Source organism: Podarcis liolepis (genome assembly GCF_965112155.1).
Source record: "Podarcis liolepis genome assembly, chromosome: 6".
Lineage (NCBI taxonomy): Eukaryota > Metazoa > Chordata > Lepidosauria > Squamata > Lacertidae > Podarcis > Podarcis liolepis.
In genome coordinates, this window is record NC_139559.1 from 98,107,991 (window position 1) to 98,123,422 (window position 15,432).

At 44.8% G+C, this 15,432-nt stretch overlaps 1 protein-coding gene across 12 annotated transcripts in view; it reads right to left on the bottom strand.

Moving 5' to 3' along the window:
• RGSL1 (regulator of G protein signaling like 1) overlaps positions 1-15,432 on the bottom strand; it is a 40,144-nt gene that overhangs the window by 1,601 nt on the left and 23,111 nt on the right. For all 12 annotated transcript variants that reach the window (XM_083507068.1, XM_083507066.1, XM_083507076.1 and 9 more), the window contains 12 exons: positions 15,186-15,294; positions 14,261-14,454; positions 13,082-13,199; positions 11,255-11,348; positions 9,984-10,113; positions 9,263-9,431; positions 7,639-7,777; positions 6,399-6,523; positions 5,766-5,881; positions 3,996-4,088; positions 2,284-2,347; positions 1,285-1,406 (listed from right to left, as the gene is read on the bottom strand). In XM_083507068.1, the coding sequence (XP_083363194.1) occupies positions 1,370-1,406; positions 2,284-2,347; positions 3,996-4,088; positions 5,766-5,881; positions 6,399-6,523; positions 7,639-7,777; positions 9,263-9,431; positions 9,984-10,113; positions 11,255-11,348; positions 13,082-13,199; positions 14,261-14,454; positions 15,186-15,294 (1,388 nt within the window). In that variant the 3' untranslated portion in view covers positions 1,285-1,369. The remainder of the gene's footprint in view (positions 1-1,284; positions 1,407-2,283; positions 2,348-3,995; positions 4,089-5,765; positions 5,882-6,398; positions 6,524-7,638; positions 7,778-9,262; positions 9,432-9,983; positions 10,114-11,254; positions 11,349-13,081; positions 13,200-14,260; positions 14,455-15,185; positions 15,295-15,432) is intronic.

Consider the following 15,432-nt stretch of genomic DNA (forward strand, 5'->3'; position numbering starts at 1 on the left):
TCTCATCTGCTCTCTACTGTGTGTTGGTCCCTCTAAGAATAATAATTTTTTTTTATTTATATCCCGCCAATCTGGCTGGGATTCCCCAGGCACTCTGGGTGGCTCCCAACAGAATATTAAAAACACAATAAAACAGCAAACATTAAAAACTTCCCTAAACAGGGCTGCCTTCAGGTGTCTTCTAAAAGTCAGATAGTTGTTTATTTCCTTGACATCTGATGGGAGGGTGTTCCACAGAGCGGGAGCCACTACCAAGAAGCCCCTGTGTCTGCTTCCCTGAAACCTCACTTCTCACAGTGAGGGAACCATCAGAAGGCGCTTGGAGCTGGACCTCAGTGTCCAGGTATACTGGGCTGGGGCCGTTTAGGGTTTTAAAGGTCAGGGCCAACACTGAATTGTTGCTTATAGGCTGTTGCCTTGCTTCTGACAGCTTTGGAGCACGGGGCAAGGACAGTCAGTTTACGTCACTGAGGTACTTCAAAAGAGTAAGGTGAGTGATGGAATGACGGGCATTGGCAGTGGGGTGGTGACCTTGTGACAGGGTGAAGGAAGAAATTCTAAGAGGGAAGGCACCCAGGCTGAGAAGGCAAAACTCCCATTAAGTGAGTGTGGCAAAATTAGGACTCCCCTGGTGCACAAAGGGGGGGGGGTACTATTGGACAGTGTGGATGGTTTATTCCCTGGGAGCACCTGTTTTGAACTGATTTACTGGGATCTACACACTGAATTACTTGTTATAAACAATTTAAGGGATTAAAAAAAATCTGCATTGACAACATTGCTATTACAGATATTCAAAAATGCCCTTAAAATAACACTTCTCTTTTCTTTGCAATTCAAGCTTAAATCCATGAAGATTGGGCCTTCGATACTTGTTCTAATTCATACATGTAAACTCTGAAACCTCTCCACTTGATCTAAGGGGATCTAAAATCTAAGGTTTCTTTTACTTAAATGGAAGGAGAAAAACTTCACCATTACAAACTGCATATTTTACTAGAACAGGCAAATAAATTTAAAAGTGCTTGTGTAAACCTCTACTGGTTGATACCATCCCACACCAATCCCACACACTGCTCTGCTGGTAGGAAATTCTAGCAGCAATAGGGAAATGGCTGGGCTAGATTTGGAAGTCCATCAGGCCAGAGGTCCTCATCTCCGGTTTAGGGACATAAGAACACTGCTGACCCCTTCATCGACAAATATGGAGAACCTCTCCCATCTCACCCAACAGAATCCCGTGACCTAGTGAATGCAGTTTCGTTAAAGAACTTCAGTCCTGACCTGCAGTGAAGTTTTGTCATCCAGCAAGAAATGCCTGGAATAATCTTTTCCATGATGCCCAGACAGGGAACAGTGTGAGATCAAGTTATATCAGTTTATTTCCAGCACCTATAGATGAGGTCCTGTGTAGAAGAATATATAAATAAGAAGAGTCTTCATAAAGTGTAAAGTGAAACAACAGCTTAGAAGTCTTTTTGGCATATATGCAGTCAATTAATTGCAATTACATGCAAACACGATGTCCTGGCTGTACAGCAGTATTAAACATGTAACTGAGCTCATACACTCAATTTTATTTAAATATTTATTTAATTTATATACCACTCTTCATCTAAGGATCATAGGGCAGTTTAAAGTATAAAAACATAAAAGACAGTAACAAACCAAACAATATCCAACACTAAAGCACATTTGAAACACATTATCACAGTTTCAAGCACCCAGAATTCTTCGAAAGAGTTTCCTTTAAAGGTATGTTGCAAACACAGCTTAAGAGCACTCTCGTATATCGCTGTAACTGTCATGACTTCCCACAAAGAGTCCTGGGAAGTGTAGTTTAATATCAGCTCTGTGAGGGGTCTCCTAACAACTCTCAGCACCCAAACTACAATTCCCAGGAATCTTTGGAGGAAGCCATAACTGTTAAAGTGGCATAAGAGTGCTTTAAAGGTATATAGTGGATGCAACCTGAAATAGCCAGTTCGTTGCCAATAATTTACTTTAGCTTATGTGCCACAATCCTCTCTAATCATGGCGGTTATGTCAAGCATATGTGACTGTTCTTGACACAAACAATTTAATATTGCAATCAACATAAAATCAGTTCATGCTTCTCATTTTTTCGTTTTGCTCTTGAGTGGGTATAATTTTGCACAAGTCAAGCACTTGGGTCCCATTCATTTCAGCAGGAGGATTAAACTTGGTATTCCAAATGTGACTTAAACATGTCTAATTTTTACTTGCTAGTGCCCTAAGATTTTAGTTTCCCTGGGTACCTACCGTCTCTGGGGCACACTTATGGTTGTTGAAGACTTTCTTAATGCTTCTAAACTTCCCACTGAAGCTGAGGGTAGAAAAAGAGACAGCATATTGTATCTGACGCAGTCGTACGAGGCAGCTGAACTGTTCTAAGACTGTTTTTTCATCCTTCCACCCCAACCAAGGAAGGAGCTATCTAGACAACCATCAGGCATTTTGTCTGTTTATAATTCTGCAATTCCTTGTTGAGCTATTTTATTGGGTGGTAGTGGTGACTCAATGGGTGGAATTAAGCTGTGACTGGATAGGGTCAGGGTCAGGCCCTTTGACTGGATCTTTGCTGCTCCAGACTGGTGGTTTATTATGGGTGTATTCTGCAACATCTGCTTGACACAGTAACAGGGCACTATTGGCAGATTTCTTCTGCTTGGGTTTGTTCCGCTTGCATAATGCTACCAAATTATTGCTATTCTGAGAGGCTATAGCACAACAAAAGGAGGACAGAAATAAACTGGAGCATTTGTGGTATAAAAAGTTCCAGGCAAAAAAGAAAGCAAGCATAGAATATGCGCTGATTGGCTCTGAAGCCGAATGACGGCCCCCAAACATCTGCAGTCCCAGATAGCCTTGAAAGTGGATGCACATGTGATCCTCCCAATACATACCCCGATTTGCGTGGGACATCCCAGAATTACAGAGGCTATCCTGGGTTCTGAATGCATCTTGGAATGTCCCATTTTTTGGTCCGGTGCTGTTGCACGAACCAGTGGCTTGCACCAGTGAGCTGGACCAAAAGATGCTCGTTCTTTGCTCTTGCGCTCTTGCACAAGTCATCTGGCTCCTGCATCTGATTTTGTGGGGTGTGAGAGGGCAAGCCAATGCTGTCATGAGCACAAATCATCATTGTTGCACAATAAAATAATAATAATGTTCGGAGGGGCCCTAGTGTCTCAGCTCATATTCTGTTTCCCGACCAGCTGCAGTCCGGAAGCTGAGAGAATTTAGTAAGGGACCCCATCCCTGCCACTCTGTCCACCAGCCTTACTTCACCTTGGAGAAGAGTTAGACTTTCAGTACCAATCTTAGCTTGAGTGTCCAAAGTTCTTGGAAATGCAGGTTACAAAGATGGCTGGGTTTCTGTTGGGAATTCCAGTGTCTGGGTAGACTTGTCTTGGGTTCAGTTCCTGAGGCTAATTCTGTCAATGAGGTTGAGTCATGCCAGCATGTCCCTGGCACCGAACGATCTCTAACATGTAACCCAGCCAATTCTGGGTCAAACTGGAAGCGGTAGATAATGTATATCCTGAAGTGCTGAGATAATTCAACAACTTTTGTTTTATCCCCCAACACTTGCAGCATGGCTGCAGGATTGCTCATAAGGATAAATTATACACAAAGATTGCAATGCATGTATCTTGGGCAATTGATCTGGCCATGAGGGTCCTTAGCAGGAGAGTCCCCACGATGGCAGCTCTGCGAGAACTCCCCTGCCACAGAAGTGGCACTAGTATCAGCCCAAATCACACCTGAAATCACGAGTTTTTGCAGAGTGCTTCTCTACCAGTGGCGGAAGTGGTCAGGCAGGCAGAGAAGTGGTGCCAGTGGCAGCAGGGCAGGGCAAGGTGGCACTTCCCATTTTGCCTCAAGCAACAAAACAGGACACAGCACCCTGGTTCTTGGGCCCCTGTGGGAGATCAGACCAGATCCCACACCGCACTCCTGCGGTAACTTACACTTCTCGGCAGGCAATTCTTCAGTTTCTTCCTTCGGCTGCGGCAGGAGTAGCTCAATGCCTCTGAGTATAGTATACCTGATGACTGGATAATCTTTTTGAAATTGTAATAATAAAAAAGACAAAACATAATATTACACCAGAGGATTCCCAGTCTCACCCTTTCAGAAGGTCCGGTTACCCCAGATAGGATAGATGCAAATCTCTGTGGTTGTTAAAAGCACAGAGAATACTTTAAAGAAAACTGTTCAGAAGCCAGAATTCCATTCCCTTGATTGAATAGACACTTAATAATTACTTGACATGTGCTCAAGGCATTTTTGGCTGGCTAACTTCTGAATAGTTTTTCTGTCAATGAATGCTTATGTGGCATCATCATGCATCTTAAGCCTCAAGACGTGAGCTATATGTAACTTCTCAGCGAGCCTGAAACTGCTCAACAAACTAATTGCACAAGATTGCCAGCTTGAAGACTCCTGGAGAAAAAAATGATTTTGATTTCAATAAAATAATAATAGTAATAGTAATAGTAATAGTAATAATAATAATAATAATAATAATAATAATAATAATAATAATACAAGTTACATTTGTTAGCCACTTTATCTTGCTCAAGGCAACCCTGGGCAAAGGGGGCTAGAAAGGTGAGATAAGATTCTGTGGACTATCATAGCACCCATTAGCTTGCTGTGGCCAGGAGGGGAGGTGCAGAAGGTGGCTTTCCTTCTTTTTTCCTTTCCCTTCCTTTCCTTCCCTTTACTCTCCCTACTGACTCTGCCCCTCACGCTGGCCACGTCAGCGCCAGGACCTGTTTAGTGGCCTGTCAGGGCAGGGAGGGGCTTAGGCATCAAGGAGAAGCATGACCCTGACATGTCCCAGTTCAGCCCACACCATCCAAGGAACATCAGCCGTGGGTCGCCAACAGTGATGGAGCTTTCCACTCCCATGGGGGGGGGGATAAACCTTTGCCACAGACCTCCCTCTCTGCTGACAGGGGTTGTGGGTCCTTCCACTGCCTTGTCTGCTGCCTCAGCCACTCTCCCACAAGGTTGTCATCCGATTTTCAAAGAACTTAGAATTTTTAACCATGGATTCTGACTTAGTCATAACTGGGCAACTGTGTATTGGAAGAGACTGTATATTGAAACTATGGAGCTAAGCAAATTCAACAAGAGAGTATTTCAGATACTTTGAAATACTTCATAATAGTGTTGTGAGTTTTGGTTGTGTGCCTGGGTCCCCTCGGATTCCTGTATCCTCCAAGGATTGGTAATGGCCCCCTAAGTATGGGTTGTGAAGGTAACAAAGGAAGTGGTTCTGTGCCAGAGAGCAAATGGGTGGGCCCTCCTCCCTTAATCGACCAGTAGTTTTTGGGACGAGCGCAAAAAGAATAAACGCCATGGTGCATCTGCAGCAGCACAGCTGGATGCCTTCATCTGCCCCAGCTGCAACAAAACATGTCTCTCCCATATCGGTCTCTACAGCCACAGCAGACACTGTAACTCTCCAACTTCACCTCCAAAGGTTCACTCTTCCAATGTCTTGTGAGACGAGTCTCACACTGCTCAGAGTGGGGAGGCATGCAACAATATAATTAAATATGACATGATCTAAAATGTCAAGAGATGGTATTTATTCTGCATTATTGGAATATATGGGCACATGAAGACAAACATGCAAAAACACTCACACACACTTTTTGGTCAGATACATATGTCATAAGGTGTAACAGATGCAACAGAGTACATAGAATCGGCACACTCTTGCTTACCACCAGTGTAACAGCTGGGCCTCCTAGATAGTTTTGTTGGAACCACTGGAGGAGAAGGTTCTGTTTTCTCTGACTTGGGTCTTTTGAAGCCCCTCATTACCTTCCAAGTGCAATATCTGCAAGGATAGCGTTGACATTGGCATACTGTATCTAACTGAGACAACCAAAGGCATTGTTACTGGCTGGGACAGTCACAAAAGATGGGACTGCACGACAAAAATAGTTGCCAAACCAGCTATAGCTTTATTGAGCCCCTGCTGATTTGGCCCCAGAGCCATTCTTCCAGCCCTGGTGTCGCTGCAGCTTGCAATGGCTGAATAATAGCTGTTTGTGTTTGCATGGCCACGCCATCACAGATTAATTTATCACATAAAACATGCACTTGCAAAATGGCCATGATAAGCTTAGCAAATTATAATCACACCTATTGTTTTATCCCAATTAAATCCTCATCCTCCGATATCTGCTCCCTAATTTGGCTCCTCTTGAATTTGATTTTTTAAATGTTGTTGTTAAGTTGCAAAGGCAACTTTGGGTCAGATTCAATGAATCTGTTTATAATCTACACGCAATGGCTTCACCCATTACCATTATAACAATAATGCAGACATTTTGCCTTTCTAATCTACTTACTTCTTCCAGTAGAATAACAAAACTGGAAAGATACTCATAAAAGCAGAATGATAAAGAATCCTGTTCAGCACACCTTCAGCAATAAAATTTCGGATCTGAATGACCTGTGCATCTGTGAGGTTGACCTGGACACAGAAGAAGAGGCCATATCAGGAAGCAGATGACAACTACATCAACCTTCAATTAAAAACATTTCATAGCACAGCTGATGTCACTGGATCCTTTGGGATCCTACCTTTCAACTGAGGGCTGAATGCAAGAACCTGCATGTGAGGCTTTCTTTGGGGGAAACAGACGCACAATACTAGGGAGGTCATAGTTGACATTTTATCGTCAGTGTGAATCTGGTTTCACAGCTTCCCTCCCACATCTGCATACCAGCAATTTAAGCAGTGGCTCATCCCTCCGCCTTGCTCTGTGTCATGCCTCTGTCAAGACCAGCCTGGAGTCCAATGAAGCCTCCTTAGAAGAGGGCCCCATTTTCAAGCCTAGCTCTCATGAGATTCTAGGAAACTCAGTGGACACTGGCAACCCTCTTGAGACCATCGCCCAGGAAGATGCCTCACTTGAGGAAGCTACCCCTGCCCACTCAAAATGGTGCCACTGCCATAGAACATTGCCAACACTATCAGAGATCACCTCTGTTGCTATCGCACTTGGTGATTAAGCAGTATGCATAGAAATAGCTAAAACAAAGATCTATCTAGCTGAGTGCATATACTGTTGGAAGTGCTGGGATGCAGCTCAGCTTGCACTGAAGGCTGGTGTATCTCCATGAGAAAGGGGAGATGGGGAGAGGAGCCTCCAGGCTTTCCGGTCTGTCCTTCTGATCTTCCTTGAGGGTTAGACTACCGGTATACACTGTACTCTTAGCACTGCTGACTTCGCTTCCTGTCTCCATTCCCTTTCTTCTTCTTATGTGTGTTCCTCATGACAATAGGCATGATTTGATGTCTACTCCTGAGATACAAGAGCAAGAATGGCTTACTGCATCTCCATCTTAGCCAGAGAGAACTAGGGATCTTTCCTATCAACATGTATTTCCAATAACAAATACTACCTTTCTTTTCCCTCAAAAACCCGGAGTCTCAGCATGATTGTATTCAGGAGAGTCTGTCTCCATTCAGCTTCTGCCAGCATTTTACTCCAAATGCTACCATTCACTATGGCGTTTAGCAGAAGTCCCAATGGCTTCATTTTGTGCCCAGCTGTCTTAGAAAACTTGGCTCCAGCCTCTTACCCTCAGTTTAGGTGGGATATCTGAATTCAAAAAGAGCTTGTTGATGGTGGACACTTTGCTCTTCAGAAAGGCAATATCTTTCTCAGTGTATAACCCAAGGGAGGTCAGGACGACCACGGAGTCAGAGAGGTAAAAAAACCTGAGCAGAAGAGCAGAAGATGGAGAGATGGGTGGGCAGTGGGAATGGGGGCATGTTAGACACAACACAAAACCTGAGGCAGGATCTCATCTTCACAACTGGTGGCAATTTAATGCAAGCAAGTGTAAAGCAATGCACATTGGGACAAAAGAAAATTCCTAATTTCACATGTGTGCTCATGAGATCTGGACTGGCAATGACTGACTTGGAAGGAAACCTTGTGGTCATAGGGAAAATGTTGACCTTGTGTGTGGCAGCTGTTAAAACAGCAAATACCACACTAGGTATTGTTAGGAAAGGGATTGAAAATTAAACTGCTGATATCGTAATACAAATCTATGGTGTGACCACACCTGGAGTACTGTAGAATACCATTTCAGTTGCCTTCCCTCAAAAAGCTATTACAGTGGTGGTGTTGTTGTTTAGTCGTTTAGTCGTGTCCGACTCTTCGTGACCCCATGGACCAGAGCACGCCAGGCCCTCCTGTCTTCCACCGCCTCCCGCAGTTTGGTCAGACTCATGTTTGTAGCTTCGAGATTACAGTGGTACCTCGGGTTAAGTACTTAATTCGTTCTGGAGTTCTGTTCTTAACCTGAAACTGTTCTTAACCTGAAGCACCACTTTAGCTAATGGGGCCTCCTGCTGCTGCTGCGCCGCCGGAGCACGATTTCTGTTCTCATCCTGAAGCAAAGTTCTATTTCTGGGTTAGAGGAGTCTGTAACCTGAAGCGTCTGTAACCTGAAGTGTATGTAACCCAGGGTACCACTGTATAGAGTTAGAAAAGAGCAACCAAAACATTTGGGACTTTCTAGTTAGGAGAAAAGGCAAGTAAGGGGAGGCATGAGATATCTGCATAAGATTATTTGTGGTATGAAGAATTGGGGGTATAGGAAAGTTTTTCTCCCTCTCATAATACCAGAATTCATCCAACAAAGTGGAGCCTTGGAATATTCAGGACAGACAAAAGAAAGGACTTCTTCACATACCACATAGGTTAATTTGCAAAATATAGCGATGGCCACCAAATTGAATGATTTAATTTTTTAAAAAGATTAAAAGTGGAGGATAGGCTATCATGGCTACTAGCAATGATTGGCTATGCTCTCCCTCCCCTGTCCGAGGCCCTGGGCCCGTGAATGCTGTGAGGGCTCTTGGGCTCAGGTCCCAGCTGGTGGGCTTTCCATCGGTAACTAGCTGGCCACGTCAAGTATGGGCTGCCGAACCAGGTGAGCCTTTACCTGATCCAACAGGACTCGTTTTTATATTCTTAATATGATCCAAACTGGCATTTTCACCAGATGACCCTATATGGTGATACTTACAGCACAAGGTACCACCTTGCTATGTGAAGGCCAATTTAGATGTGAATATGACAAATGCTTCTGTTCAGAGATTTGCCCCGTTAAATGTCTTCTCTGTTCACGCATGGAGTCCAAGAGGGGTGCAAGGCATGGCAGGAGAAATAACAGAGGCTTGCTCACTCACTTCTCCATCTCCAGGTAAAAATAGAGATCGTTGACCAGGAAGTTGACTGAGATGAGGCGGCCAAAGATCTTGCGCCTCACTTGCGGCACTTCAGCGTCTTCTGACGTGGAGCCATAACGCCCACTCACTCCACTGAAGCTCCCACGGGTCTGAGGCGAGGATTGAATAGCTATGAAAGAAAAGGGAGGCCCCAGTCACAGCACCTCCCATAATCACCTGCAGGCCACCAGGCATATTAAAAAACGCAACTCGTATGTTCCACATAAGTTAATCTGCTTTGATACTTGGGAGTTGGGCAGAGTTTCACTGGGCTTGCAGAAAAATATCACTCAGCCTTCACTTTATATACCTGATCTTAGTTCTCTGGGAAGTGGAGTTCCTGGTTTTTGGAGCAGCATATTCCTGATACTAGAGTTAGAAGCAAGGCATGAGAACAGGGCTGGGCTGGGTGGAGCCATGCAAACGCTGCACATCTTTGCACAGGACTCTGTGAGCAAAGTGACAAGACTTGGGCCTTTTTAGTTTAGAGGAAAGATGAGCAAGAGGAGACATGAGAGGGGTGTATACAATTCTGAAAGGTGTGGGGAAACTGCACCGGGAAATGTTTTTCCTCCTACTCTCATGACACTGAGCAAGCACAGGAAATAAAACCAAGGAGGTGACTCCCGTCACCTGCCCAAAGGCCAGTCATGTGGGAACAAAAGACTTTAAAAGCACTCACTTTCCTTCTCACTTTTCAGTTCCCGGTGGAGGAAATCTTCAAAGCGTTTGCGCTGCCCTACGTAACTCATTGCCTTTCGGAACTTGCAGACAGTCCTGATGAAAGTACCAAGAATATTCCAGTACCTTCTCTGTAGAAGAGAATAGCGTTACGTACAGCCCATGGTAGTCACAGTAGTCTCTCAGTCTCACAGTAGTAACAACAACAACAAGAAGAAAAAGAACCTTAAAGACCAACAGATCGATTGCAGTCTGTTTCATCAGGTGCACAAAGCATTAGCCAAGGGTAATGTTAATATCAGGACAGATAGAATGCAGTGCCATGGAAAGCTGTGAAAAGGGACTGAAGGGGACACATGTGGGCGAGGAGAGGGAGGGAAAGGAGCTGTGGAGTGCAGAGTTCTGAAACTGGCAATGGGCATGTCCACAGTGCAGCAGTCCATGTGGATGTGCAGATGCAAGTCTCCCCGTTAGCGTGGGGTTGTTCACATGACGTCTTCCCCATCCCAGTGTTTTCACAGACCTTTCCCCACTTTAAATGCACATCCCCCCCAAAAAAAATCCTGGCCATTTTGGAGTTTCCAAGGATCAACATGCACACACTCTGCAGTTAAAGGGGGGAAGTGTCCAATAAAACACTGGGGGGTGCATCATGTCCCTATATTAATTGGGGAGGGGGCGGAAGGCAGGTGCAAATCCACATTTTGCTCTTCTGTGGACTAGTCAAATGTTAGATTTGCACAGGGCAAAAGGTGCTTGTGTGCTCTCCAGGGACTGCTGTTTGGGGAAGGAGTGAACACCCTCCGTATCACGTGCAACCACAAGTCCCTTTGCACCTAAGATCTGGAGCTCCCCCCAGCCCCATTTTCTCCATGATTGGAGCACATCCAGTTTTAGACACATGCATTTGATTCTGTTGACAGATCGAATCAAAAGCAACCTCCAGATTCAATGGTTCACCTCCAAATATGTCTCAGTTTCGTAGCCAGTAATTCCCGGCCCAGCAATGAGTGGGGTGAACATGGGGATGGATGAGATCAGGAATTTCCTTTTAGCAAATTGTGTCTTCTCCAACATGTAGTCAATGTTTCACTATCACAAACAATCAGCTTTGATTAGTTAACAGAATTCCCAGCGTATTGTGAGCTGGGCAAAAGGACACAAGCCATTAGACTGCCAGCTCAGGAGCTCACAAGTGTTTCACATCAAACATGGTCTGAATCTATGGCAGGAGGAGACACATCCAAATCCTGCTCCATATTCATCACTCACCATCTTTTCTTTCATCAGGGAGCCCCTCCTTCCCCTCCCACCTGCAGTAATGGAAAGGTCACTTTCAGGATATAAGCCTTGATACATTTGGAACCTGCCAGGAGAGAGAGAGACAGGTGAGGCAGTTGCTTTGCTCCCCTTATAAGCACAGTCCTCCGTATTCCGCTCATCTGTTTATCTCCATGGGATATTTAAAGTGCAGTTAAGCCAACAAGTCATGTTTTGCTAGATAGGCACCTGACAGAAGCCGAATTTCATAGAGTTTTCCTGTAAACTCTGTGAGAGACAGCCCCCCTGTGCCCTGAGAGGGGGAGGGCAGAGCTATTATTTTCTCCTACCTGCCTGGACACACTCTTTCCATCTCTTTCTGCTCTGCCAGCAATGTGAGAACATCTGCCTGTCTGAGCTCAGACTCCATTTTAAACTAGACTACAACATGTCTTTGTAACTGGATTACCATTTTAAGCCTGCCTGAACAAAGCTGCTGTATCTGTTACTCTTCAACAAGTATTCAGAGCGAGTAAATCTTATTTTTACCTTCTACAAGACTGTGTTGTTGTTATTTTAAGGGGGAGAAAAGAAAGAAAGGGGGGAAATGCCAGGAAAATCCAGTTTGCCGTGAAGCATCATGGATTACTTAAACTAAAAGACTAAAACTAGCCTATCTGATCTTCCCTTATGGGAAGGAATGGCACTCTGCTGAACATCTAACTTAAATCCATCTGTATTTTTTTAATGTGGTAATTTATATAGATTATATTATATATCAAATATAATCTATATTATATAGATTATATTTGACTAAACTGCGGGAGGCAGTGGAAGACAGGAGTGCCTGGCATGCTCTGGTCCATGGGGTCACGACTAAATGACTAAACAACAACAATAGATTATATAAACTGGACACCATTGTTTGGAAAGGCAATATGGATGTAAACAAGAAATAAAGAATGAATTTGATAAACCAATGTAGATGGTGATTCACAGAGTTGGATATAGGGAAGGGATGGGTCCCTGGCCAAAGAAGCTTCAGCTTTAGCTCTGTTGTAATTGTTGGTGCAAAATATCTATATAGGCAGGAGAATTCCTGGGTCCCAAGATCCAAGTTTGGGACAAGTGCTCTTTGGTGGGAGAACTCCAGCAGGTATCTAAAGTCACAAAATATGCAGCCAAGTAAAGTGTGGAAATATAGGCTGCTAGACATTTAAAATATGCCCTTTAAAGTGAGTTCCAAAATGTCCCCTTAAAAAATCTCTTTCCAGAGTTTCCCTTTTCCCACAGCATAGGAAAAGACCATACATTTGGTAACTTAAAACATGATTTACTTACAGTTCTCCAAAGGTCAGATTCATGTGCTTCAGAATAGTTACAAATGCAGAAAAACTTAGCTTAGTTTCCAAGCTGATGAAAGATTCTAAATTATTTGTATAGGAACTCAAGAGAGCCATGTGAGAGCCTTGCAGCTGAGCTGGAGCAACCAGCTCAAACCTCTTCACACGCTAAACTTCTCAAGTAGACTGGGGGAGAACAAAGGCTTGATTACCTAGTTCTTCCCAAGGTGAGGGGAAGTGGACATAGCTAAGCCTGGCAGGACAGTTTACTCTATGGTATTAACTCCTTAATGTGTCAACTGAACTTAAACATAGTGGTTATATGAGGCTGGTTATTCCACAGTAATCACTACCACACTCCAGGCCATAAATGTGATGGAATCGTTCTGTTTTGATAATATTAGAACAGAACATTTCATTGCCAGCTGCTGCCTTGTCAGTTGTATCATTGCCCATTCCACTGTGCTGGTCATATTTGCACTTCCAGTTTACTCACCATTTCTCTTCCAAGGCCTTCATGACTAAAAATTGTGCTGTGACCAACATGGGAACAGTCACATTAGCTGCCCTTGGAATCTCTCTGATAATATCTGCATCACAATCCAACAGCTTTTCTGGGTGGGTAAAAAAAAGGGGGGACAGGAAGACATACTTTCCAAAAGAGTCTTCTATTTATTTTTGCCTTGGAGCAATACTGAGTAAACTTGGGCCAATACATTAAGATCATTAAGAAGTGGTAATTGATACAAAGAGGATGGCCACCTGTCTGTGTTTTCCAGCCAAAATTACCAGGAGAGCTTCACCACACATGTATGACAAAATGCTTTTTTTGAATGCTTGTTTGCTTTCTAAGCAGGGAATCTAATGCCCAAACTGAATTTTCACTCATGAAGACCTTCAGAGTGGCTTAATTTGAGGAGACAAAAATAATCCGAGTTGGGGAGGGAGGGCCCTTCTGATTTGTTGGTCATTTTTGGAGCTGTTAGCAGCCTGGCCCCAATTTATTAGTGTTCCTTGCTTTTTCATTATGTGATCCCAGCCAAGCAGGGACCACATCAGAAGCACGATGATGTCACAGGGAAGTTTATCTTGACAAGTGACATCGAAATGCACAATGGATCGAGCATTTGAGCAACACAGCTGCACCTGGAGCTGCATGCCAATGCTCATTCCGATGCGCATTCAAGGGCGCATCTGAGCTGATGCTGCTGCTTCAAATCCACTTCCCTTTGCTGCCACATATAGTGCAGCAATCAGGGAGCATCAACCTGGACATCTCTTTGATCAAGGCTAGGGAGTTCCACAAACAAGGGCAGAGCCTAGCTGCTCCTTAGGTAGACCCTGGGCTGGCCAGACCTGAAAGTATTAAGCAGATGAGATCCAAAGGCACCAAGGAACTACCTGGGATAGGGGTGGTTGGCAGAGCCATGCGGGGACCTGGGACAGGTATGCTGCCCTTGCTTCCTCCACCTGCAGCCTCAAGGGTCCTGGTGCACAGACCAGGAGTCTCCAAGGTGGGTAGGGCTGGTGCACAAGGCAGGTGGAAGCTCCTGTCATTGACAGGTCAGGGGACGCTCACACACCTTGCAATTCAAGGGAGTATCTATAGCCTGCGAGTTGATGTGTTGGGTCTTGTGGGTGACAGCGAGGTGCAATTGGAGCCTGGCTTGCATACCGGGTGGGATACTGTGGAAGAAGAAAGTCCTGACGCAGTCATTGACCTGGAGGCGCTGGATCCTGGGATTCCCCTCGCTTTTGAGTTCTTCCACGGCCATCCAGAAAAGGAGTGGGGCTTCAGCGTTGTGCATCTTGAGAAACTGCCTGAAGTAATCCAAGTGGATGGGGTTCTGCAGCACTTCTGAGAGCGCCCTATAAAGGGAAGGAGACATTAGGCGCTGCTGAGGCCATCGGCTCTTTCACCTAGATCACACAGGTCCCAGGCTGTGAATGATGATGGGAAATAGGGACAGAGAGACCCGTCCCTGTCCTCCGAGACACTGAATCCAAAGAACTGTCAGCATTGCATGAAGAACCCCAACCCCAAAGGGACCTGCAAAATTCTGTTTAAGAAAATCTCCACTTCAATTTAAAATAATGCTCCCAAGTCTCACGAAAGACAGTGTGATATAGTTCTCTTATCATTTCTTGTATACCACTCTCTCCTGGTTTAAACAGCCTCGCAGGTTTCTGAAGTGTTGCAATCTTTGCAGTGTAGCCCTTTGCATGTTTTCACAGAGATAAGTGCTGTTGTGCTCAAGATGTCATTACTCCATCCTGGATAAGTGTCTAAAGAACCACAGCCTTAAACCTCTCAAATCTATTTGACAAGAGAGGATGTTATGGAAAATGTGCAGACCATTGGCCTATACTGCACTCTGCCTCAACTCTCTGAAAAATCTCTTGTCTGTTCTATGAACAAACTGGAAGATGGTCTTGGTAGCCCAGAATGGGCAGTTAGTGGAGGCCAAACCAGACATGACATTGACAGCATGAGTTTGCAGGCAATAACAGTGTCCCCATAATGAACCTCCTGTCTGACTTGGCCCTGAGTGTTGGAGCTAAGTGGCAGGTCGTATCTCTAAGGCACGATGATGTCCTACCTGGGCCTCAGAGGGGGCTTTCTTGCGGCAGGCCCCTTCCTCATGAAGGACAAGCTTGATCGGGTCCAGTGGAGATTCCTTCTCATAGATAACGGACGACTGAACACACCTGCAGGGGAAAAGAAGCGCTGCCTCCTTACAATTAGCCACGGGAGGTGGTCTTCTGCGAGCCAGCGGTGCTCCACTCAAGACCACCACCACAGTGACCTCATGAAGACCACCACAACAGCACCTTGCAAGATCTCAG